The sequence below is a fragment of the Pituophis catenifer genome, unplaced genomic scaffold (assembly GCF_029215685.1).
Source record: "Pituophis catenifer annectens isolate HBS135680 unplaced genomic scaffold, rPitCat1.0.hap2 SCAF_13, whole genome shotgun sequence".
In the NCBI taxonomy this organism is placed as follows: domain Eukaryota; kingdom Metazoa; phylum Chordata; class Lepidosauria; order Squamata; family Colubridae; genus Pituophis; species Pituophis catenifer.
The window spans coordinates 5,581,684-5,608,665 of record NW_027256893.1 but is presented as its reverse complement, the minus strand read 5'-3'; the positions used below and the strand labels follow the sequence as shown (position 1 = coordinate 5,608,665).

Here is a 26,982-nt window from a genome sequence, read left to right as displayed (position 1 = left end):
CTGGATCCACGCCAGCGTCGGAGAGACAGGCGCACGCAGCAGAAAAGGAGGCATGCCAGAGATTAAGCTGAGTCACTGGATCACACCCCACAGGGGATAAAAGGGGGTGAGGTATCCATTCAGACTCTGTGATGGACAAAACTAAACTACTAACGAGTCACATTGTTTCTTTGAAACAACGTTATCTGCCTTGGATTTAATACGGACTGGACTTGACAATTCTTGAACTGTGTGCATCTTGTTTGGGTTTATCTGACGAAGGAACAACCCCTCCCTTTATGAGTAAAGTTTTTGGCAAGCAGCTACTGGGTTGCTGCCAATCCTCTTATCGAAAGAATTTGTTGTCTGCCAGTTTTATTTAACCCCTGGCTATCTGTTTGAGTGCCTGTGTGAGACGGGGACAGAACACCAGTCAACTCCAGAAAGTCCCTCTGTTGATGGAGCTAGGAATGGATTGATGATGAATTTGCTCTAAACCAGTGTTTTTCAAACTTGGCACTTTTAAGATGTGTTGGCTGGGGAATTTTGGGACTTGAAGTTAAAGTTGCCAAGTTAGAAAATCACTACTCTAAATAATTCAAAGTGGACAGTTTCCAAGAAACCCAGATAAGGAAAAGCAATCATTGCATAAATGCATATAAGAAACTTCCTCTCTTTCTTTTACATTTACGAATAAATCACAGCTGTGTCCGTGGTTGCATAATTGGAAAGCTGTATATTTCCTTTGGCAAAATGTCCTCAACTACAAGTGGTTTGCTGTTACAACATGTTCACACATTCTTTATTTTTCCCCCCTTGGGGCTGTTAGGACTGAATTCAACACTCTAAAGTGCTATTAACTTGCAGCTTAATTCTCCCTCTTTAATTGTAATAGTGACAATACACAATAATTTCTGCATGGTGGCGCAGCGGTTAGAATGCAGTATTGCAGGCTGACTCTGCTGACTGCCAGCAGTTCAATCCTGACCGGCTCAAGATTGACTCAGCCTTCCATCCTTCCGAGGTCGATAAAATGAGGACCCAGATTGTTGGGGGCAGATAGACTGACTCTGTAAACCGCTTAGAGAGAGCTGTAAAGCACTGTGAAGCGGTATATAAAAATGCTATTGCTATCTTTCTTTCTTCCTTCCTCCCTCCCTCCCTCCCTCCCTCCCTCCCTCCCTCCCTCCTATAGTGCTACTGTGGTTAGAATGCAGTATTGCAGGCTGACTCTGCCCACTGCCAGCAGTTCAACCCTGACAGACTCAACGTTGACTCAGCCTTCCGTCCTTCCAAGGTGGGTAAAATGAGGACCCAGATTGTTGGGGGCAGATAGACTGACTCTGTAAACCGCTTAGAGAGGGCTGTAAAGCACTGTGAAGTGGTATATAAATCTAAGTGCTATTGCTATTACCTGGGTAAACTACTGATATATGCACAGTTTAGTTTCTAATCCTGCATTTTTTTCTTTTCTTTTGTTTTTTGTGGGGGTGGGGGTTTGGAGTTGGTGGAGATGGTGAAACTGTTTTAATCAAAGAGAAGAAATTATCTATCTTTGTTTTCTGCTTGGAAACCACTGCTGAAACTGCTCGAAACTAAAAAAAAAAAAAAAGACTTTGATTTTAGATGTTGATGAATAGAACCAATTTTGTAATTACAGAAATAGCTTGAAATAGTTATGAAATGTAAAACAAAAGGTTATATTATTTTTGTATTTTACTATACTGAAGAAAGTCAGTTTTTTATTCTCTCTCTCTCTCTTGCCACTTTTCTCTTTCCCTCTTTTAGTTCTCTAACTTTTTTTGTATTTTTATCTTATAGTAAAACTTAATATAAAAATGACAAAAAAATTAATGCTGCATTGTTTCTCTAGAAATAAGTTAAAGGTAAAGGTTTCCCCTGTCCTTGTTTCTTAGCCGAGGAGGTTAGCATTGTCCGAAGACAATTTCCTTGGTCATGTGGCCAGCATGATTATACACTGAGGTGCATGGAATGCTGCTACCTTCCCACCAAAGTGGTACCTATTTATCTACTCACATTTGCATGCTTTCGAACTGCTATGTTATGGTCCGCCAGCAGCCTGCAGAGCTGGCAGTGGAGTTGGACAGTGAGGAGGCTGGGGAGGACTATGAGCCAGTCCTGGAGTCTGGGGAAGGCTCAGATGAGGGCTCTGCATTGGAGGCAGAGATGGGGCCATCTGGGAGGTACGTGCTGCCTCTGGAGCCTCCAGAGTCAGACCTCAGCGAGGCAGAGGAACAGGGGAGCCTGTTTCCAGTGCACGCATGCACAGAGATGTCAGAAGGCAAGAACAGTTAAAATAAAAGGGACGACTCGGGAGTAGGGCTTGCAGATGATTGGCCCCTCCCATAAGACTTAAAAGAGGAGCAAAGGCACAGGGCCTTTGCAGGAAGCAACGTTGTTAATTCTGTGCAGTTTAAAGCCTGAAGCTCTGTTTGATTCTGGACTCCGTGTGGCTTTGCCAATTCGGTCTTTGGCAGCGTGTCAAGGGAGATAAAGGTGGGTGATTATCAGCCTTATCCCGAAGGAGTTTTTACAACTATTTGGGACTCATCTGTGAATGAACAGAATTCACAGCTGTTAAAATAAAACAGTTTTTTGTGACTACCCGTGTGTTTTACTGACTCAGGAGGTCTAGATCAGAACACAAAACATCTTTCCTGCAAAGCATTTCTGAAGCATTATCAAACTGTTCATACTGTTAGGAAATTCGTCCTGACATTCAGTCTGAATCTACGAATTTCAGACTGACATGCGTCGTTTCTGAATGAGCTAAAATCCTAGGAGGAAACTGAGGGTATAAACGAACAAACGTATGAGCTGTATTTTGGGATACTAAAGAAAATACTCAGTGTGGGGTCCTTGGTACTCTCTGAGCTTTCATTATCAAAGTAGGTAATGTTATCAGTTTGCATCCAACTCCCTTCTAGCATTGATTATGTCTATGGAGATTCTCAATCATCCAAGTCATGGTTGACCCAAAACTGCTTTTTTCAAGAGGCAACTGGACTTTCTGGTTTTTCTTTGAAGATGTTTCGCTTCTCATCCAAGAAGTTTCCTGAGAGCTGAAGAAGCTTCTTGGATGAGAAGTGAAACGTCTTCAAAAGAAAAAAAAAACCCAAGAAAGTCCAGTTGCCTCCTGAAAAAGCACTTTTATTTATTATTTAGACTTATATGCCGCCCTATCTCTGAAAGGACTCAGGGCGGCTCACAACAATAAAAACACACAAAGTTCAATTTTTAAAAAATACCCAATAAAACTATAAAGACCATTAAAATCCCCTCTAAAACCCCTTCAGTCCAAGCCGGCCAGGCGGAATAACCATGTTTGAAGGCCACGGCAGAAAGAGCAAAGGTCAGGGGCCACCTGGAGGCCCAGGGGGAGCTGATTCCACAGGGTAGGTGCGCCCACAGAGAAGGCCCGCTCTCTAGGGGTCGCCAGCCAACTTTGTCTGGCTGACGGCACCCCAAGGAGGCCCTCCCTGTCAGAACGCACCGGGCGATGGGGAGCAGTAGCTGGCCGCAGATGGTCCGCCAAATACCCCGGGCCTAAGCCATGTAGGGCTTTATAGGTGATTACCAGCACCTTGAATCTCACCCGGAGGGCAACTGGTAGCCAATACAGGTCCCGCAGGAGAGGTGTAACATGAGAATGTCGAGACACTCCCATTACTACCCGCGTGGCCACATTCTGCACCAGCTGAAGCCTCCGAGTGGTTTTCAGGGGCAGCCCCATAAAGAGAGCATTGCAGTAGTCGATCCGGGAGGTGACGAGCGCATGAATGACTGTGCGTAGGCATCACAGTCCCAACTTTTGGGACAACCATGACCTGGATGACTGAGAATCTCTACAGATGTTTAGCTATACAATTTGGGATGGAGACCCTTGGAATGGTGTGGGAATAGGAATGGATTTCCAGAGAAAAAATTGCAGGAACCATTTGCACAACTCAGGTGACTCCGAGGACCTCCTAGTGCTTCAAGGACCCTCTAAAAGAATGCAGATGTCCAGCTGTCTGCAAGGAATATAAACCCTTCCCTTCCCCACCATCCAGTCAGAACTGAAGAAGCTTCTTGGATGAGAAGAGAAACTTCTTCAAAGAAAAACCAGGAAGTCCAGTTGCCTCTTGAAAAAAATCACCTTTGGGGTTGCAGATTGAAAAGTCTGCAAGAAAACCACCAAGATCAGAAAGCACCAAGGATACCTCATTTCAACTCTGAGCTACTAATATTCCCTTCTAAAATAATCCTGAGTTCTTTTTTTTTTTAACTGTAGGATTCTATTTCAGGTTTTTAAAGATTTCTTGCATATCTACCTCTAAAAAGCCTCTTCTTTGCAGGAGTCAACATCCTAAATTCTTCCCAACTTTCCTTTTGAAGACTTTATTTCTAGTACTTTTATCTTTCTTGCTCTCCTCTGACCAGTATCTAAAGCTCTGGGGTTGAGAACTGGGACTGAGACTTGAGCTGAAGTTTGACCAGTGCAGTTTAGAAGATAATAATTACTTATTTGAGGGTAGAGAAAAATAAGATAGTAACTGTTTGATATTAAAAAGGGCAGAAAGCATAAACTACAGTCCAGGAAGTCCTCAAACAGTTTAATGGCTGTTCGAAGTTACAAAGGCACTGAAAAAAAAGTAATGTTTTTCACACTTATGACCATTATAGCATCCCCATGGGCACATGATCAAAATTCAAGACACTTGGCAACTGACTCATATTAATCAGTTGCAGTGTCTGGGGTCATTTCGTCAGATTTTGCAACCTTCTGATAAGCAAAGCCAATGAGGAAGCCAGATTCACTTAACAACCATAAGGTAAAGGTAAAGGTTCCCCTCACACATATGTGCTAGTCGTTCCCAACTCTAGGGGGCGGTGCTCGTCTCCGTTTCAAAGCCAAAGAGGCAGCGCTGTCCGAAGACGTCTCCGTGGTCATGTGGCCGGCATGACTCAACGCCAAAGGCTCACGGAACGCTGTTCCCTTCCCACCAAAGGTGGTCCCTATTTTTCTACTTGCATCTTTTACCTGCTTTCGAACTGCTAGGTTGGCAGAAGCTGGGACAAGTAACAGGAGGAGCTCACCCCGTTACGTGGCGCTAGGGATTCGAACCACTGAACTGCCGATCTTTCGATAGACAAGCTCAGTGTCTTAGCCACTGAGCCACCGCATCCCTTTTAACAACCATATTATTAACTTAAAAACTGCAGGGATTCCCTTAACAACTGTGGCATAAAATGGGGCAAAATTCACTTAACAACTGTCTTGCTTAGCAACAAAAATGTTGGTTGTAAGGACCAGCTGTGTACATTTTCTTCCTTTTTCATTTCATTTGCTTTTTTTAAATCTACAGCTGCCTCTCATCTTAGACTCAGAAACCTCTCTCCATAGTCCACAATCTTCCCCCCCCCAAATTATTATCTAAGCAAGTTGTACTCTACACAAATAAAGTGCAGCTCCCAGGCTCAAATAAACAACATTTAGAATTATTTTCATGCTCTCCCACTACATGAATTAAACAGCAAAATATGGGTCCATTAGGAAGGATGGTAGCTTTGGTTAATGCCGGGAGGGTATACTGTAGTAGTAAAAAAAGAGAAAGAGAAGGTGTGCGGGAGAGAACACACACAAGGCAACACAAGGAAAATTGGCTGCATTGGTTCCTTGTGTAACAGTGATAACTTTGGATCCTTCTCCTCATTTGTTGTGACAATCACCAAAATCACCCAACTTTTTTTCAAATGTAGGGATCTCAATAAAAAAAAGGCATTTGTCTTTTCAGCAATGCAATATCAAAAGGAAAGAAGGAAGAGAAGGAAGGAAGAGAAGGAAGGAAGGAAGGAAGGAAGGAAGGAAGGAAGGAAGGAAGGAAGGAAGGAAGGAAGGAAAAGAAAGAAAGAAAGAAAGAAAGAAAGAAAGAAAGAAAGAAAGAAAGAAAGAAAGAAAGAAAAAAAGAGGGAGGGAGGGAGGGGAGGGGAGGGGAGGAAGGAAGGAAGGAAGGAAGGAAAAGAAAGAGAGAAAGAGAGAGAGAGAGAGAGAGAGAGAAAGAAAAAAAGAAAAAGAAAGAAAGAAAGAAAGAAAGAAAGAAAGAAAGAAAGAGGGAGGGGAGGAAGGAAGGAAGGAAGGAAAAGAAAGAAAGAAAGAGGGAGGGAGGGGAGGAAGGAAGGAAGGAAGGAAGGAAGGAAGGACGTCACTCACCATTTTTGTCTGCTCGTCTGAAGATCTAGAAGTAAAAAAGAGATATATTTATTATTTCATTATAGCCTGGTCACTACAGTTCAAACCAATACTTGTTTTTGTATGGATTAAGCCCGCTAGTTGGATTCTTATATCATAGTAAGCCACAAATCCTAATTTACATGCTTTAATGGCTGGAGACCAAAACAGCACGTGAAGCCCTAATCAAACAAGGAAAAAAAAAAATCTGGCTTTGCAGAAAGAGGAGGTCTTATTCACACTTTGCTTTTAAGCCACGATTGTACTAATCATAGCTTGTTGAACAAGCCAATTCAGTTGGGTACCATATTCTGCACCAAATTATAAATCACAATGGAGAAACGACAGTGGCTGGGAATTTATTATTTATTTGTCTATTTTGATTTATATGACCATACATTCTCCCCACCCCACCCACCCGATTCTGAGCATCTAACAGCAATTAAAAACAGAAGAAACAAAGTGAAATATGGTAGTCTTAATTTACCACCAATCATACAAAAGGTTGTAAAATCAGGTTCAGTCACGTGATGATCTGTTTTACAACCTTAGGAACATACTTGCCAGGTTCAGTTATAGTCAAAACCTGAGGACTTTTACCCTGGCAACCAGGGTAAAAACCCAACAAACAGGAATTAGGTAGCCGTATTACAGACTCTAAATGACCCCCGATGTCCATACTCAGGATCGCAGCCATGACTTAAGGGTTTTGCAAAAGACAAGCAGTGTCGGGGCCAACCTAATCCCCATGGAAGTCATCTCCAAAGGACAGGGGCCACAAGAGAAAAGGACCCATTTCCTCGACCCTGCCAGAGGACTCTCCTTGATTCGCAACACCGATAATACGCTTATTCTGCCACATCTAATGGGATGAGTAGCGATGGGAAAGAATCAATAAAGGAGAATATTGGTAGCTCAGGGTTGACATGAGGGGTCCTTGGTGCTCTCTGAGCTGTTTTTTTGCAGATGTTTCATTGTCCAAACTAGGTAATATCATCACAGCTAGAAAGGGCCTGGTGGCTCAGCAGACTGATAGCCATTGTGATTAACACCAGCTGCCTGCAATTACTGCAAGTTCGAATCTCTCCAAGGCTCAAGGTTGACTCAGCCTTCCATCCTTTCTAAGGTAGGTGAAATGAGGACCCAGATTGTGGGGGCAATAAGCTGACTTTGTATAAATATACAAAAGGATGAAGGCTATTGCTTAACGCCTTGTAAGCCGCCCTGAGTCTCCGGAGAAGGGTGGCATATAAATTTAAAAAAAAAAAAAGGGAATGGAGTTTGGGAGGAGGAGGAGGAGGAGGAGGAGGAGGAGGAGGAGGAGGAGGAGGAGGAGGAGGAGGAGGAGGAGGAGGAGGACAACGACGGTCCTGGGTGTTCTTAGAGCTTGGTTGTTTTCTTGCAGATGTTTCATGACCCAGCTAGGTAACATCATCAGTGCTAGAAGGGAGTGAGGTTTGAGAGGAGGAGGAGGAGGAGGAGGAAGACTGTGGGGTCCTTGGTGCTCTCTAAGTTTACTTGTTTTCTTGCTGACACTTCATTACCCAAACTGGTAACATCTTAACCCCTTGCAGTGCACTGATCATGTTACCTAGACTGGGTAATGAAACATCTACAAGAAAACAACTAAGTTCAGAGAGCGCCAAGAAGCATAGAATCTTAGGGCTGGAAGGGGCCTTGGAAGTCTTCTAGTCCAACCCCCTTACCTAAGGCCTAAGGATGGTCTTCATACCACCCTGGACAAACGGGTGCGCAAACGTTTCTTGAAAACCTCCAGAGAGGCTTCTTTGGTGCAAAGTCTCCTGAGCCCCCTGAGGGAGAAACACTGGCTGAACGCAAAGCCAGGGTACACCTTCTTTTTTAACTCAAACTTTTGTTCTTCACCATCCTCCCTTCCCACAATGTTTAGTAGATGTTCCTTCCCATAACAGACCCCCGACGAACAGCCAGAGAAAAAGGGAAATCTGACCGAGATAACTGAATTGCACCGGTGAGGATCTGAAGCGTACAAGATATTTCCCACTTTGTTGGAAAAAAATAGATCGGTGGAGTCATGAAGAAGGAGAAGGAGAAGGAGAAGGAGAAGGAGAAGGAGGAGGAGAAGAAGAAGAAGAAGAAGAAGAAGAAGAAGAAGAAGAAGAAGAAGAAGAAGAAGAAGAAGAAGAAAGAAGATGATGATGATGATGAAGAAGAAGAAGATGAAGATGAAGAAGATGATGAAGATGAAGATGAAGAAAGAAGATGATGATGAAGATGAAGAAGATGAAGATGATGATGAAGATGAAGAAAGAAGATGAAGAAGATGATGATGAAGAAGATGATGATGAAGAAGATGAAGAAGATGAAGATGAGGAAGATGAGGAAGATGATGATGAGGAAGATGAAGAAAGAAGATGAAGATGATGATGAAGAAGATGATGATGAAGAAGATAATGAAAAAGATGAAGAAAGAAGATGAAGATGAAGATGAAGAAAAAGAAGAAGATGAAGAAGAAGAAGAAGAATGATGAAGAAGATGATGAAGATGAAAAAGGTGAAAAAGATGATGAAGAAGAAGATGATGAAGAAGAAGATGAAGAAGATGATGAAGATGATCATGATGAAGATGAAGAAAGAGGAAGATGAAAAAGATGAAGAAGAAAAAGATGAAGAAGATGAAGATGAAGAAGATGATGAAGAAGATGATGATGAAGAAGAAGAAGAGGAGGAGGAGGTGGAGGTGGTGGTGGTGGAGGAGGAGGAGGAGGAGTTATCAAGGACCAAGCCTTGGGGAGTTAGAAACCTGAGCCTGAAGCCAAAGGTGAGATTGCCAACAAAACACACAGTAAAATTATATTTGACACTCAGGTATAGAAAAGGAGAATGTGTCACCAAAGCCGGTCCCTGTGAACTTACAATGCTTGTGTAGTTAACGTAGGATAGTAAAGGAAGAGATACTCTGCATGGGAAGGAGATAAATTTAAACCAAACCAAGCAGAAGCAGAAGCTGGGGAAGGAGGGGGGGAAGACACGCAAACACACACACACACAAATAATAGGAGATATCTTGTGGAAATAATATCTGGAGACAAATACAGTAAACAAAAAAAAAAATCAGTTTGAAAAGCCACTTAAGAGATGGAGGCAATTTATTGCTGTAGACAAACCTCCCTGAAGCTGCTGTCTCCAGATGGGTTGGAACTATAATTCATGAAATTCATAGCTAACTTAAATTATGATGATGATTATTTTTTTAAAAAAGCAGACTCATTAGAGTGCCTCAGCTGGAATTTCCCCAACAATGGTTCTGGGCCACCCAGAATTACTGGAGTTGGGTACCAAATAAATTGAATAATAGATGGATAAATAAATAAACAGATAAGAGGACAGGCAGAAATAAAAGTGAGAAGAAACAGCCCATCCAGCTAGCACCTGGCAAGGACCCCTGGATGCCCCTTCATTGCTGCAGGATCCATTATTGTAAAGGTCTGTCTGAGTTCCTTTTTTATACCAAGCAGAATCGAGAGAATTATTTTGACTTTCTTTCATATACTTTAGATATAGAGTTAGAGTGAGAGAAAGAGAGAGATAACAAGAGAGAGAGAGAGAAGGAGGGAGGGAAGAGGCAGAGGGAGCTTGAGAGAGAGGGAGAGAGAGACGATAGATAGATAGATAGATGATAGATAGATAGATAGATAGATAGATAGATAGATAGATAGATAGATAGATAGGAGGGATGAGGGAAGGAGGAAGAGAGAGCGAGAAGAAGGGAGGGAAGGAGGCAGAGGGAGATTGAGAGAGAGGGAGAGAGAAATGATAGATAGATAGATAGATAGATAGATAGATAGATAGATAGATAGATAGATAGATGATAGAAGAGAAGGAGGGGGGGAGGGAGGGAGGGAGAGCGAGAGATATCTGTGATCAGGAATAAAAGAGAGCAATTTGCTCCCCTTCTCTTGTCCCAACAAGCAGTTGAAGAAAACACTTTTTCACATATAGCCATTATAGAAACATTTTACTGAAATCCCCTGAAAGCACAACCACCCAATTTAAAACCTTCGTCACTGGCACTATCCAGAGGCAATATATAAAAGCAAGTATATATATATCCATATCGGTGGGCACACAAGCTCAGCTCCATTGCACATGGCCCGCACTTTTGGGCCTTCTGGGCTCACCGGAAGTCAGGAAGCAGGTTGTTTCTGGCCTCCGGAGGGCCTCCTGGGGTGGTGGTGGGGAAGGCCCATTTTTCGCTCTCCCCAGGCTCCAGAGCCTTTCTAGGAGCCTGGGGAGGGTGAAAACAGCCTTCCCCACCCCCCCCGGAGGCCCTCTGGAGGCCAGAAACAGTCCATCCAGGGAGGGTGGGAAAGGCTGTTTTCACCCTCCCCAGGCTCCTAGAAAGGCTCTGGAGCCTAGGGAGAGCAAAAAAACCGGCCTACTGGGCCCACCGTGCCATCGCGTGCCAAAAGCAGGAGAGTCACGTACATGCGACCCCCCCGTGGTCTCCCCGCTTTTGGCACGCGATGGCAAAAAGTTTAGCCATCACTGGTATATACTGTGCATATATATGTGTGTACGTAATATAAATATTATATTTATTACACACACACACACACACACACACACACACACATATATATATACTTATACTTACACACACACTTATTGCACACCTATTATTCATTGAGCTCCCGAGCACACCTGATTAAACAACCACAACTAGAGACAACAACGTCAACAGGATGAAACGGCTGCCGTATAAATAGCTTTCGTTCAGCTGGCTTTATTTTCTGGGTCAGAACTCAAAAGAAACAGTGATGCAAGACACAAAAAAAGAAAAAAGAAAAAAGAAAAAAGGAGGGCAGTAAGAAACATCAGCCGAAACATACAGGATCAAAAGCAAGAATATCTCAGCAATACTATCCCAGGGACCTGTTGTGTTGATTTCTGCCTTTTAAAAGATACCCCGAGCGATGCTTGAATTGGGGCGAAGTTAGCATTAAAAAGGACACGCCGGCTCAAACCAGCCTCTGAAGTGAGCTGCTAACAGGGCGAATCTGAAATAAGAACCGACAAAAAGCTGTTGCATTTGAAGTCCGCTGGGCGAGGAAAGCCAGCTGTTAAGACACAATTTAATTGCCCACCTAATGGCACAAAAAAAAATGGATTGGAATAAATGTGCAGTAGAAATAGGGAGGGAAAAACAGACCTAATGAATTCCATAACTGGCTGATTTAGGAATCTGGGACTCGTAGTTCTAATGCCTTCGGATGGCGCCTGGGCGAGGAGGATTTTAATTCCCAAACCTTGCCTTTCACTCTTCGCTTTTAGCCATTTGATTGCAAAAAAACTCTTGAAACGGCACTAACCTAACCCCTTGGTGTCAACCCTGAAGGGAATCTGGCTGAAGCCATCTTGGAGACTTCAGGGTTGCCGCACAATGGTGGGAGGGGAGGAAAAATAGTTAAGATGGGGCTGTTACGTAGATTCAAGGATCAAGCCCAATAACTCATAGAAGTCATTCCTTTTCTAATAAATATATTTATTGTTTCTATTAAACATCTAAACAGGTATCATGACAGGAGAGAGTACAAGAAGTACAAGAAGAGCCTTGGTAGTACAGTGGTCTAAGGCACCCTGTTATTAAGACCAGATGCCTGCAATTACTGCAGGGTTCGAATCTCGCCAAGGCTCAAGGTTGACTCAGCCTTCCATCCTTTCTAAGGTAGGTAAATTGAGGACCCAGTTTGTGGGGGCAATAAGCTGACTTTGTATAAATATACAAAAGAATGAAGGCTATTGCTGAGCACATTATAAGCCGCCCTGAGTCTCCGGAGAAGGGCGGCATATAAATCAAATTAAAAAAAAAAAAAAAAGATGAAGGAGCGGGATGGAGCTTATATACTAAGGAGGCGGAGTCAAGGTAAGGAGGAGTTATGAGGGGGTGGTTATTGGAAAAGGGAATTAATATTTACATCCTTTTGATATATACATCAATCATGTAAGAGCCTGAGTGGCGCAGCAGACTAATGCTACTGTTAAAGGTAGTATTTAGCTTCCAGCTGCCTGCAATTACTGCAAGTTCAATTCTCACCAGGCTCAAGGTTGACTCCATCCTTTCTAAGGTAGGTAAAATGAGGACCCGGTTTGTGGGGGCAATAAGCTGACTTTGTATAAATATACAAAAGTATGAAGGCTATTGCTTAATGCACTGTAAGCCGCGGAGAAGGGCGGCATATAAATCAAAAAAGAAAAAAAAATCAATCACAGGGTTAGTCATTTACATGTGACAGGGGTTTTGTAGCCAAAACAAGAACGTTTTCCTGTGGGAACCAAGGACATTCTCACAGATGGCTGGCCAAAGGAGGAGCTAGTAACCCAGCAACCGGCCAGCAGCTGGATTGGACAGCGTGACCAGTGACTTTTGGGGGGGAGGCAGTGGATACGTTTACTTTTAATTAGGTGAAAGCAGGGGTGAAATGATCCATGTTCGGACTGGATCATCCGATCCGGTAACCATGGCGGTGGGTGGTTTGGAGAACCGGTAGCAAAAATCCCTGCCCCTCCCCCCCCCCCATGCCTAGCTGAGCCGCACCATCATCAGAGGCTTTTTTAAAAAACTTTTTAAAGCATTTTTTCTACAACCTCTTCAGCGGAAAAAATGCTTTTAAAAGTAAAAAAAAAAAAAGCCTCTGATGATCGCGCGGCTCAGCTGGGATCGTCAGAGGCTTTTAAAAGCATTTTTTTCTACAACCTCTTCAGAGGTTGTAGAAAAAATGCTTTTAAAAGCCTCTGACGATCCCAGCTGAGTTGCCTGATCGGCAGAGGCTTTTAGAAGAAAAAAAGCCTCTGCTGATCAGGCAATTCAGCTGAGATTGTCAGAGGCTTTTAAAAGCATTTTTTTTACAACCTCTTTGCCGAAGAGATTGTAGAAAAAATGGTTTTAAAAGTTAAAAAAAAAAAGTTGGCCTCTGATGAAGTGGGTGGGGTAAGCGAGCGGCGACCGGGCTGGGGACCGGTTTGGGGACCAGCCAATGTTATTATCGGTTCTCCGAACTACTACAAATTTTTACTACCGGTTCTTGCGAACCGGTGCGAACCGGGAGCAAACCACCATTGTGTGTGTGTGCCGGAAATCAGAAGAGCAGCTGGCGACAGCATGAGTGCCCCACAGAGAGGGCTCTACATGTCACCTCTGGCACGCCATCATGGTCATAGACTCATAACACCTGACTTGATGAAATATCCCAGAAACTCTGATCACTTTTATATAAAATTACTATTGTCAGATCGGGGTGATTCAGTCTCTTAGAACGTAGCTACGTTTTGTTACGCTTCCTGTAAAATTAGGCTGAGTTTGGTTGCCTATTGGCGTCACCATCATTTGTCGTATGTTAGCATTACAGTATTCTCAATTTACACTGGGTTGTTTAGTGACCCGTTCCAAGTTACAACGGCAAGGAAAAATGGGACTTAGGATCATTTTTCACAGTTACGAACCAGGCAACTGGTTCAGACTTATGACTGTCGCAGCGTCCCAGGGTCCCTTTTCTGACCTTCTGACAAGCAAAGTCAACAGGGAAGCCAGATCCACTTAACAACTTCACTGTTACTAACTTAACAGCTGCAGTGATTCGCTTAACGACTGTAGCCAGAAAGGTCATAAAATGGGGGCAAAACTCACTTAAGGCATATGTCACTTAACAACAGAGATTTGGGGTTCAATTGCGGTCGTAAATCAAAGGCTGCTTGTATTTCTTTTTCAACTTCATATCTGCCTTATAACTTAAATCTGGGCAAACATTTGAATGGGATAGTATAAGTTCTCCTGCCTTGAGCAGGGGGCTGGACTAGGTGATCTCCCAGGTCCCTTTCAGCTCTGGGATTCTATGTTCTACTATGCCTCATTTTATTTGGTTCTGTTCTGTTCTGTTGTTTTATTTTATTTTAATACGTTTAATTTTTTTGTGCTGCTCTGTGACCATAATACAGATTGAACTGAACTGAATAGAATAGAATACCTCTACTTTCATTGGGGAAAATATTTCAAGACTGGCAGCATAAATTTAGAAGAGCAACCACTCATTTGTTAGCACCCACCCCCACAATGGCTCCCCAGAGATAAATCAATACACAAAGAAGTTTTTTTTTCCCCTCATTCTCACTCTCTCTCTCTCTCCTTAATATTTAGACTCAGCTAACACTTGGGAAAACTCTATCCAAAGAAAACCAGAGAGAACAGCTGACAATTAGGTGTAGAGGCAGGGCTGGGACTGCTGGGGGTTCACATGGGTTTGGGAGAACCTCTAGCTAAGTTTCTGTGCAGTTCGGAGAACCCCCAAATCCCACTCCTGGCTGGCCCCGCCTCACCCCTCCCAGGAGTCCCCACGCAGCCCATTTTGGATGCAGGTAAGTGCAGGGCATGGACTGAGGCTCGGGGAAGGTGAAAAACGGGCCTACCGGAAGTTTGGGAACAGGCCCATTTCCCGCCCTCAGAGGGCCTCTGAAGCCTGGGGAGGTCATTTTCATCCTCCCAGAGGCTCAAGGAAAGCCTCCGGAGCCCCGGGAGAGCAAAAATGCCCCCCCCCGCTGTGGTGCAGGAGGCCGACTAGGCCACGCCCACCATGGCCACGCCCATCCAGCAACTGGGCAGAGAACCCCTTGCTAAAATTTTTGAAGCCCACCGCTGCCTAGAGGGTAAAAACGACAGCCCTGTGCAAAACTATTTGAAAATAAAAAGGGTATCAGACTTCGATGCTATCTCAAAATAAATGCATTTCCAAACTGCCAATCTTTAAGGAAATTTTCTCTTTATTCGAGTACAGCAACCGGATCATGACTCGTGAGGTCAGGACTGACCCTTGCCCCTCAATCCCTCCCTTTCCGATCCCCAATTCTCTGCTTCTCATTGGCTATCTTCCAAGTCACTCTCCTGACTTCTTTTCTCGTCAGTTCACAGGAATGTTCCCCCCTTCTTCATTTCCAAGGAGACCGAGCTTCAAAGGGATTTAGCAGGCAAAAGTTCAGGCTTTATCTCCCTTTTCTATGTCAGCGCTGAGACGCTGACAAAGGGCCAAATTTGGCAATGCGTGACTTCTGACGATATCGTTTTTCATTCTGCACATTTTCAGGCAACGGCACCACTTCTAGCCTTTGACTAAAAGAGGCTCATTTAAATGCTACAGCTCTTGACTCTTGCTCTGAGAAATGCTATTCTCACCGGAGACAGAAACTGCATCAAAGGAGCAGAAAAACAACACAAATATACAGAATATACAGAATAATTGAGATGTCACAGATAGTTCTCAAACTGACAACCGCAGTCAGGACCGGAACTTCCATTGCTAAGTGCAACTGTCGTTAAGTGAAGCATACCCCACTTGATGAGCCTTTTTGTGCACGGTCGTTAAACGAATTTGGCTTCCTTCGTTGAATTTTCTTTTATCAGAAGCTGGCCGGGCAGGTCACAAATGCAATCATTGGCAATAGATGCCAGTTGTCAGGAACTCAAATCTCGATCCTATGACTGCGGGGAACGCTGCAACTGTCATAAGTGCGAGGATGGGTCATGAGTCATTTTTTTCGGCACCGTTGTAACTTCAAACAAATGGTCGTAAGTCAAGGACTACCTGTGTTCCCTTCGCAAAGCAAAGAAGGTTATCAGTGTATACGGAATAATGGAGTTAGAAGGGAGCTTGTAGGTCAGTGATGGCTAACCTTTTTGCCGTTGCGTGCCAAAGGGGGGTGGGGGACACAGGAGGGTCACACACACGCATGCTCATACCCATAATTCAATGCACCCTGGCCCCCGCGCATGCGACCCCACCACGTTCCCACCGCTTTTGGCATGCAATGGCAAGGTGGACCCGGTAGGCCCATTTTTCGCCCTCCCCAGGCTCCAGAAGCTTTCTTGGAGCCTGGGGAGGGCAAAAACAGCCTCCTCCCCCCAAGGCCCTCTGGAGGCAGGAAATGGCCTGTTTCCTGACTTCCGGTGGGCCTGAAGGTTCAAAAATCAGTTGGCCAGCGCACACATGCGCGCTGGAGCTAAGCTAGGGCAACACTTGCGTGCCCACCGATATGGCTCCGTGTGCCACCTGTGGCACACGTGCCATAGGTTCACCATCACGGTTGTAGGTCATCCCTTCCAACTCCCACACCCCACCCAAGCAGGAGACCCTACACCATTTCTATCCTAAATTATCCTAAAGCCCTGGTTGATAGCACTCTTGTATCTGCTCTGGAAAAAAAAATCCTAATCCTTCTACCTGTCAGGGTTCCCACACGCTAATTAAATCATGAGCCTTGAGCCAAGCTTCAAAAGAAATCCAGTTATTTATTAGGAGCTTCATGTTGGCAGATTCCCAAGTGAAGCCAGCTCTGACCCCACGTAATTTACGCTCCAATTATGACCCTGTTTCCCACCTCCCCCCAGGGTGTGTCATCAATCACATTCGCCAACGGAGCAATTTCACGGGTTGTAGAGGTCCCTCCTCTCCAGCTGCTGTAGGTAACCCTGGATACAGCCTTGAGAGAGATAAGCATGGAATGTACATCTGTCTTTGACTGCCGTGCCGGGTTTCCCATCTCCCCTGGCCTAAGGCAACTCGAGAACAGGCCAGGGATGCTTTGCGAGTTGACACTACCATAAAATATCTAGAATGAGAAAGCAGCCTCGACTTTGCAAATCCTCAGCATCTGGCAACACATTCACTCCAAAGCACCTGAGGGCAGGACTAGAAACAATGGGTGGAAGCTTGTCAAAGAGAGCTCCAACCTAGAAGTTGGAGGCTCATCCTGTTCTTCCGGATTTCTCTCGTTTGATGTTTCCATCCCGTAATTTCTGATCCAGTTCTAAGAAGAGCAACTAAGGAGATTAAAGACCTGGAGACAAAAACATAGGAAGAATGCTTGCAGGAATTGGATCTAGAGAAAAGAAGGACTGGGGGGGGACGACATGATAGCAGGATTCCAGTACTTGGGGGGCTGCCCCAAAGAAGAGGGGGGCCCAAAGAAGAGGGGGGTCCACCTATTCTCCAAAGCACCTGAGGGCAGGACAAGAAACAATGGGTGAAAACTAATCGAGGAGAGAAGCAACCTGGAATTGAAGAGAAATTTAACATTGGGAACAAATAACCAGTGGAACAGCTTGCCACCAGAAGTTGTGGGTGCCCCATCCCTGGAGGGTTTTTTTTAAGAAGAGACTGGACAGCCACTTGTCTGGAGTGGTATAGGGTCTCCTGCTTGGGCAGGGGGCTGGACTAGAAGACCTCCAAGGTCCTTTCCAGCCCTATTCTGATGGACAGACGGACTGAAATCAGGAGAAATTTTCTGACCGTGAGAACAATTAAACAAGCCACCATGAGAAAGAGTTGGCAAAACAGCTGGCTCAGTTCAAATTGGATCTGACTGAGAAGGAGGCTCAGCAGAAGCAACTCACTGAGGACTAGGAGCATAGGCTTTCCAAGCAGAGGGAAGACCTGCGGGAGTGCAAGGCCAGGTACCGGCACCTGGAGGCTCAGCGGGCTGAGATGGTCAGCCAGTTCCAGGCCATGATGCAGTTCCACCGGAACGAGGCTCTCCGGCTCTTTGCCACCAGCGGTGCTTCCCTCCAGCCTTCGCCCACAGCCCCACACCAGGAGGCTGAAGCAGACCCCAAAGTTGGAGTTTCTGTCCCACTCCGACCCACACAAAAAGACCCCGAAGGGGGAGACTCTCTGCAGCAACACAAATGTTCATTGCATGTATTTAGCCCAGGGATCATAGTTTGAGGACCCCTGATTTAGTGCAATATAAAAAATGCAAATAATTTTTCTGCGGACCACCAAAATTTTCTCATGGATCACCAGTCGGTGACCGCTGGACTAGAACTCCAAGGTCCCTTCCTGCTCTATTCTATTCAATAAAACTGGTTAAATTGGACCTCGTGTGGGCCTGATCTTTCCCACCTGACATAAAGGGTTGATTCGAAAGAAGAATGCAGGTCAACCATTCAGAGTTGGACAGAGCTGAATAGCTTGACCCCGAACGCAAATAGCCTTGGTAGTACAGTGGTCTAAGGCACCCTGTTATTAAGCTGGTTATTAAGACCAACTGCCTGCAATTACTTCAGGTTTGAATCTCGCCAAGGCTCAAGGTTGACTCAGCCTTCCATCCTTTCTAAGGTAGGTAAATGGAGGACCCAGTTTGTGGGGGCAATAAGATGACTTTGTATAAATATACAAAAGGATGAAGGCTATTGCTGAGCATATTGTAAGCCGCCCTGAGTCTCCGGAGAAGGGCGGCATATAAATCAAATTAAATATACATATATATATATATTCTGCACTGCAGCCATCTACTCAACGTTGACAATTGCAAAGAAATAAATTAGCAAGCCAAGATATATATCTGCCTCCGATATTGCATCAAGATGCTCAGATATTTTAGAGGAAGAGTCCCTACCGCTATTTCATTTCAAATAGTTTGGAGAAGATCCGAGCCTCTCTTCTTGGACTCATTAAACTACTCTTAATGTAAGGCGCGCCGGAGAGAGGGTGCCTCATGCCAAAATCAGAGGATCTTGCACAGCTCATCAACCAACAGCAGAGAAGAGACCTGGGTATCAAGTAGCTGCAAAATTTAGTGGACTAAATTTCCGCTTGCTACATCAGCTAAGTTCTAGCTGGCACCGTTGTTAATATCTCCTCTGAAGCAACGTTGGATGGCATTTCCAAAAGAGAAGTGGAATAGTAGCTGACTCATTCTGTTTTTCTTTTGCTACCTTCATGCTTTTCAAAACGGCAAATAAATACAGAGGTATATCCTTTAATTATTGTGGTTGTTACGCTGATCGTTGTTGCTATTATTGCTGCAAAGTGCAGTGTCGGAGCGTGACACATACAGGGGTTGCAGCATGAAACTTCCTCCCTTAACAAGGGGTCTACGACAACCACTGCAGCCAACTTGTTGTGGCCAGCGTGCCGTGGGACAACGCACTATGAGATAAGAGTTACACTAATATCGAAGAAATAGTGGAAGGGAAGGGAAGGGAGGGGAGGGGAGGGGAGGGGAAGGGAAGGGAAGGGAAGGGAAGGGAAGGGAAGAGAAGAGAAGAGAAGAGAAGAGAAGAGAAGAGAAGAGAAGAGAAGAGAAGAGAAGAGAAGAGAAGAGAACCTTGGAAGTCTTCTAGTCCAGCCTCCTGCTCAAACAGGAGAACCTATACCATTTCAGATAAGCAAATGTCCAGTCTCTTCTTAAAAACATCCAGTGATGGAGCATTCACAACTTCTGGTGGCAAGCTGTTCCACAGATTAATAGTTCTCACTGTTAGGAAGTTCCTCCTGAATTCCAGGTTGCTTCTCTCCTTGATTAGTTTCCAACCACTGTTTCTTGTCCTGCCTTCTGGTGCTTTGGAGAGTAATTTGACCCCCTCTTCTTTGTGCTGTTATTGAGCTTTATTTGTTCAATGTGTTTTTTTAAAAAAAATTTTCTGATATCTCTCTTTAAATCCACTAATACAGCTAATCTATTTCATTTAGTTCCAATTCTAACTATTGTAAAGTGATAATGTACTACCGTGTTTCCCCGAAAATAAGACCCTATCTTATATTTTTTTGAACCACGAAAAAAGCGCTTGGCCTTATTTTCGGGGAGGTCTTATTATTTTGGGGCGCATGGAGCAAGATGGGGCTCCTCTTGCCATTTTACCTGATTTCCAGCTCTGCATTTAAATATTTTCAGGGAGGGTTTATTTTAGCGCATGTGCTCAGAACCCCGATTGGGCTTATTATGAGGGGATGTCTTATTTTCGGGGAAACAGGGTAATTGTACATGTCTCGCAGGAATGCTTTCTAAATACCGTAGCGTCCAAGTTCAGAGGATTCCTCGGTGTTTCTCTGCCACCTTTCTAAAAAAAATATACTTTCCTAAAGGATTTTTCTTTCAAACTCAAATTTCATTTTGAAATGTCCATTTGAAGCAATTCAATTCTGTTTCAATTGCCTTCCCCCCCCCCAGCATCTGCCATCCAGCTGTGCTGGACTCCCACGGAAGTCAAAATCAGATACATCGGGCAGGCAGCCTGGGTAGATAGAAGGTTGATCTAAAAGGATCGTTTCAATAAAAGTGGGATGCATTTCGAATTCTAACTATTTTTGCACAACAGCTTTTATAGCAATGAAGTCTGGAGCCAAGATCTTGTAAAAAAAAAAAAATTGGTATGGTGATAGTCACCATAGACCATAACCACTGTGGTCCATTCCACACCATTTGGTGAATAACCATCAGCTGCCTTGCAAATATATAAAAATATTATGCTAAGCTGTAAGCGAAGCACACCAGGTGAAGCGGGAAAGCAGAAACCTGCCGAGTTTTCACAACATGCTTAATCTGGTTTTATTAAATTCACATTTTCTGAGTTTCGACAATACATTGAATCATAAACTAACCAAGCAGTCCGCATTCACACAGCATTCAAAACCCTAAGGGACTAACCAGGATAACATTTAAAAAGTTTAATGCCTGTCAAGAGGTTTGTTACTGAGCTAGTTAATACTGTACGTTTATTCAAGTGGTGTGGGATAAAGAGGTTAGCGAACGTGATTGTGTGTCAAAGTTTAACAAACAATGTTTGAGGGGCTGCCACAAAGAAGAGGGAGGGTCAAGCTATTTTCCAAAGCACCTGAAGGCAGGACAAGAAGCAATGGATGGAAACTAATCAAGGAGAGAAGCAACCTAGAACTAAGGAGAAATTTCCTGACTTTGAGAACAATTAATCAGTGGAACGGGTTATTTTCAGAAGTTGTGGGTGCCCCATCTTTGGAGGCTTTTAAGAAGAGACTGGACAGCCACTTGTCTGGATAGGTATAAGGTCTCCTGCTTGAGCAGGGGGTTAGGCTAGATGACCTCTAAAGTTCCTTCCAACTCTGTTAATTCTGTAATTTTGCCACCCAGTTCGATGCAAAATAATTGAGGCCACCAATCCTAAACAACATCAGAAAAGTTCTTGTTCACGGTACAAAAAAAAACCTACCATAAATTCATTAGCCAAACGTTTTTCCACCACATTCTTTGACATGGCAAAATTGAGAACTGAGCGAGAAAACTGGCTTGTATTTCATAATTCTAGCAGGAAAAGTGCATGTTCCTTCTTTATTGATAAAGAAAGCCTTCGTTTAACACTTGCGATTCCTACCGATGCACAATTAGCCCTCGGATCGATTGAAACAAAAACAACCAGAAAATCTATTATCCTTGATTTCCAAAAAGAAACTCTCTATGTAAATTTTTTTCATCGGAGATTCTCTTTTCTAAGACTTTCCAATACTTTAAAAAAAAAAAAAAACCAGCACTGCCCCTTTATAGAACTTTTAACAAAATTTAAACCATTTGCATAAACCTTCCTAATATCAAGCCCATAAGAAAAACTCTATTTGATAAGATCTAACACGCCAGATCTGTTTCCGATCTGAGAAACTGGGAAAAGATTTTTCTATTTCCCAGCTAAATTCCAATACATCGCAACTCCTACATTGTCAGGAGGGAGTCATAAAATATTATTAATTCCTGAAGAAAGACAGAGAGAGTGAGAGAGGGGGGTGGGAAGAAAGAGAGGAAGAGGGGAATGTAGGGGAAATAGCTTCGGCCATTATTCTTTGTCCAGGATTCTCCTTTCCCTGCAAAGCAAGTTGGATTGTTTTCTCCGTTGGAATAGTTTAAGTGGGAAAAAAACTTGGCAAGGAGATTGTGAAACTTAAAATGATTGTAAAACTTAACTGAAAGGCCGAAAAAGGTTTCTAGGAATTTCTAAGGGCTGTTTGAAAAGTTGATGCACCTGGAGATATTGTGGTGGGTTCTCAAATTGTGGCAATTGTCAGGAACCCCAGTCAGGGGGGGGAAAGGAGATACCTGACCCTCTGGCTCCCACCCACCCAATTGACTGCCATGGAGAAGGGGCTGGTTCAAATCTTGAGACTTTTTCTTTAAAAAAGGACCACAGATTCCCGAGGTCTTCACAAAAGGCTGAGACCCCCCTCAAGGAAGCCTTTTTCAGCCGCTCCAGAGAAACCCCTTCCTATTTTGCAAACCCCCTCCCCACCCAGGACTCTGGGTTTCCAAGTTCCCCCTCCAGGTTGCTTTGGAGGAGGGGGTCTTTCTCCAGGATGGAGCGACGGGGAGGAACATCTCCCCCAAAGGTCCCTCTCAGGGACCAGCTCAGGGGCCGCCACACCATAACCCCCCACCCCACCCCAAAACCTTGCCTCGTCCCCCCAACTCTCTCAACTCCGGAACTTGGCTCCCTCGAAGCCCCTTCCTCTTCTCTTCTCATCTCTCTTCCTTCCCCAAAACACCGAGCGCCCAGTGACTCCGAGGCTCGCAGGGATAGACTGCCCCCGCCGCTGGAGGCTCCGCCGGCGCCCCGCGCGAGGGGCTTTCCAAGGGAAAGCGAAGACGTCTGCTAAAAGGGAGGGTCTCCCGGGCAGCTGCCACCCCCCCTCACCCCCCCCCCAAAGATCCGGGTCAGGAGAAAGGCTCAGGGTGGGGGGTGGGGAGTGGGGGAGGCGAGCTGAGAAGCTGGAGCCAGGGCCAGGTGAGGGCAGGCGGACAGGTATGGTAGGTAGGCAGGCATGCTGGAGCCAGGGCCAGGTGAGGGCAGGCGGACAGGTATGGTAGGTAGGCAGGCATGCTGGAGCCAGGGCCAGGTGAGGGCAGGCGGACAGGTATGGTAGGTAGGCAGGCAGGCAGGCATGCAAAGGGGGTCCGGGCATCTCCCCCCCCCCACCCCGTCCAACGACTCACGTCCAGGATGACGGAGGTGCCCTTCTTCTGCTCGGGGCCGGCGGCGGCGGCGGCGGCGGCGGGACCCTCGGGCAGCAGCTCCCGCTCGGGCAGGGGGCTCTTGCCGTCGCTCATTTTGGTGACCACCCAGCGCAGGAGCCCGTCCAGCCCTCCTCCGCTCGCCGGCTGCGGCTGCTGGCGGAGCAGCCTGTGGACGCTCTCGCGGCAGTAACGCGCTGCCTGCTCACACATCTTTCACCGACGCCTTCATCCTGCTGCAGCCGGGGGTATTCCCTCCCCCCCCGGCTACCTCCGCGCCCCGCGCCCGCGCCCACCCTTGCGCGCCCCCCGCAGGAGGCAGCCGGAGGCAGGCAGGCGGGCGGGCAGGACTGGCCCCGCCGAGGGGGGCGAGGGGGAATTAATAGCCGGAGGGGAGGGAGAGGGGAGAGGGGAGGGGGAGGCGAGGCAGGCGGGTCTTCTCGTCTCCCGAGCCAGCCGGCGGACGGAGGAGAAGCGCGGGGCCGCCCCTGGCTTTTCGCCGGCGCGCCTGGGAAAGGAGGATGAGCAACTGCCTGAAGTTTCCTGGGTACCACCAGGTCTTAGGGGGCGGGAGGAGGGGGGGGAGAAGAGAATTGAAAAGCCTAATGCAAAGGAAAAGGGGAAGGGGAAGGGAAGGGAGAACAGGAAGGCAAGTAACTCCAGTCATCAATTGTCCAAAAACATCACAACACAACACATCACAACACAACACAACACAACACAACACAACACAACACCACACCACACCACACCACACAACACAACACAACACAACACAACACAACACAACACAACACCATAGCATAGCATAACATAACATAACATAACATAACATAACATAACATAACATAACATAACATAATCTTAGACTTACATGCTACTTCATAGTGGTTTACAAAGTCAGTATATTGCCACATTTTACCAACCTTGGAAGAATGAAAAGTTGAGCCAACCTATTATGTATTGCATTGCATTGCACTGCACTGCACTGCACTGCATTGTATTGCACTGCACTGCATTGCATTGTATTGCACTGCATTGCATTGCATTGCACTGCATTGCATTGTATTGCACTGCATTGCATTGTATTGCACTGCACTGCATTGCATTGCATTGCATTGCATTATAATCATAACAATATATTACATTACATTACATTATTATAATAAAAATATATTATATTATAATTAATATAATAAATATAATATAATAAATACAATACAATACAGTACAGTACAGTACAATACAGATCAAGAAGTCTGGATAGTGAACGTTGCAATGCAGAAGAGCAGAGAAAGAACTGGAGAAAATCGCAAAATACAAACACCTGCAAAAAGAAATAGAACGACTGTGGTGAAAGAAAGCAAAGCAAGAAAGCACCTTCCCAAGGCCACCAACCAACTGTGTCACGGCGTACACCTTTCCCAACACTTTGGCTCTGTTCTGAATGGGAAGCAAAAAAACCCCCAAAACCTCAAAAAAGTAAGGCGGAGGAAAAAGGGGTGTTATGTATGTTTGCCGCCTTGAGTTATTTATAAAGTCATAAAGGCAGGATAAACATCTAATAAATGTATTCGTGAATTTAACACTTTTTCATGGAAGCTGTTGGAATTCACTGCTGATCTGCATTCTGAACCTTGGCAAGATCCCTCAAAGAGGAAAAAAATCTTCACAGGGTTGTTAGGACCCACAATGAAAGCCCTCCATCCACACCAACCTTCTCCAACTTGATGTTCTTCAGAAGATCAGTGGTTCCTCTATAGCAGGAAAAGTCCAGACAGTTCTTCAAGGAAAACTGAGATACAACTCCTGCCTTCCTCTCTTCTTCCCTCTTTCCCTGTCCTTTCCTCCCTATCTCCCTTCCTTCCTTCCTTCCTTCCTTCCTTCCTTCCTTCCTTCCTTCCCCCTCCCTCCCTGTCCTCCCTCTCCTTTCTTTTTTCTTCTCCGCCTCTCCTTCCTTCCTTCTCTTCCTCTCCTTCCTTCCTTCCCTCCCTCCTTCCTTCCTTTTCTTCCTTCCTTCCTTTACCCTCCCTCCCTGTCCTTCCTTCCTTTTTTCTTCTTCGCCTCTCCTTCCTTCTCTCCCTCTCCCTTTCCTTCCTTCTCTCCCTCTCCTTCCTTCCTTTCCTTCCTTCCTTCCTTTACCCTCCCTCCCTGTCCTTCCTTCCTTTTTTCTTCTTCGCCTCTCCTTCCTTCTCTCCCTCTCCCTTTCCTTCCTTCCTTCCCTCCCTCCTTTCTTCCTTTTCTTCCTTCCTTCCTTTACCCTCCCTCCCTGTCCTTCCTTCCTTTTTTCTTCTTCACCTTTCCTTCCTTCTCTCCCTCTCCCTTTCCTTCCTTCCTTCCTTCTCTCCCTCTCCTTCCTTCCTTCCTTTCCTTCCTTCCTTTCCCCTCCCCCTCCCCCTCCCTGTCCTTCCTTCCTTTTTTTCTTCTCTGCCTCTCCTTCCTTCCTTCCTTCCTTCCTTCCTTCCTTCCTTCCTTCCTTCCTTCCTTCCTAACCAGTCCTAAAGCCCAGGATCTGTTTATCGGACAGAACTGAAAAAGGACAATGTAATCTAATATTAATCAGGAAAAAAATCTGCTAGTTCTCATTTTGATGGAAGGAACTGTGGCTGATTCGTTTTTTTCAAAGAGGGATATCTTTTCTTAAGGACAAATGCCCAAGGGCCAAGTGAAAAAAAAAATTCTCAAAGCTACAGAGTCCATGATTTTTCTCATTTCACTCCACCTTTCTGCCAGAGAAATACAGGTAGTCCTCAACTTACAGGTAGTCCTCATTTAGTGACCATTTGAAGTTATAACAGCACTGAAAAAGTGACTTATGGCCGTTTTTCACACTTATGACCATTGCAGCATCCCCATGGGCACAGGATCAAAATTCAGACGTTTTGGCAACTGACTCATATTTATGACGGTTGCAGCGTCCCCAGGGTCACGTGATCCGCTTTTATGACCGTCCGACAAGCAAAGTCCATGGGGAAGCCAGATTCACTGAACAACCATGTTATTCACTGAACAATGCGGTGATTCACTTAACAACGGTGGCCAAAAAGGTCGTAAAAATGGGGTCGTAAAATGTAATAAAAGGTTATAAAAATCACTTAAATCACTGTCTCGCTTAACAACAGAAATCTGGTGCTTAATTGTGGCCATAAATTGAGGACTAACTGTAGTCACACCTTTTTAGCCCTCAGAAAAAGGGGACACAGAATTTCTGAGCATAGCTTGAGCCTCATCCTTCCTTCAGTGGTGGGTTTCAAAACTTTTTACTACCGGGCGTGGCTTGGTGGGCGTGGCATGGCATGGCTTGATTGGCATGGCTTGGTGGGCGTGGCAGGGGAAGGATACTGTAAAATCTCCATTCCCACCCCACTCCAGGGGAAGGTTACTGCAAAATCCCCATTTCCTCCCAATCAGCTGGGACTTGGGAGGCAGAGAATAGATGAGGGCGGGGCCAGTCAGAATTTTTACTACCGGTTCTCCAAACTACTCAAAATTTCCGCTACCGGTTCGCCAGAACTGGTCAGAACCTGCTGAAACCCACCTCTGGATTCCTTGCGTCTTGAAATATCTACCCAGTTTGCCTGACACCTTTTGGGACCAGGGAAAGTTGGTATCTGCTAAGGTTTGCTGAGAAGCCCCTGTCCCCCCCACCCCGTCCCCCCCAGTTTTGTCTCCCTCCTGGGATCAGCTAATCCTCTCCTTTCTCAGGGCTCCGTGGGGAGATTTAACTAATTAGAGGCTTCCAGCAGGCTGAAGGATCCCTGGTCTTTTGGAGGCAAATGTCAGAGTCAGATATTCAGCTTTGCTCCTATTTGCTAACCAATGGCTGGCAGGTTGTGTCAACCGCTTAGGCAATTGTGGAGGAGGGGCTGCATCACAGCATTTGGAGCTAGGTAGAGGCAGAGATTGGGGTGGGGGGAGGGAGGGAGGGAGGGCTCCAGAGGCAAAATCCAGTCTTCGCAAACCAATGCAATTTCCGGTTCCAGTTCGGCTTGGCC

At 45.3% G+C, this 26,982-nt stretch overlaps 1 protein-coding gene across 1 annotated transcript in view; it reads right to left on the bottom strand.

Annotated features, from left to right (window-relative positions):
* NECAB2 (N-terminal EF-hand calcium binding protein 2) overlaps positions 1–23,200 on the bottom strand; it is a 208,632-nt gene extending 185,432 nt beyond the window's left edge. The window contains exons 1-2 of the mRNA XM_070953191.1: positions 22,970–23,200; positions 6,194–6,218 (exon numbers count right to left, since the gene is read on the bottom strand). Coding sequence (XP_070809292.1) covers positions 6,194–6,218; positions 22,970–23,200 — 256 coding nt within the window. The remainder of the gene's footprint in view (positions 1–6,193; positions 6,219–22,969) is intronic.
* Positions 23,201–26,982: the final 3,782 nt, after the last annotated feature.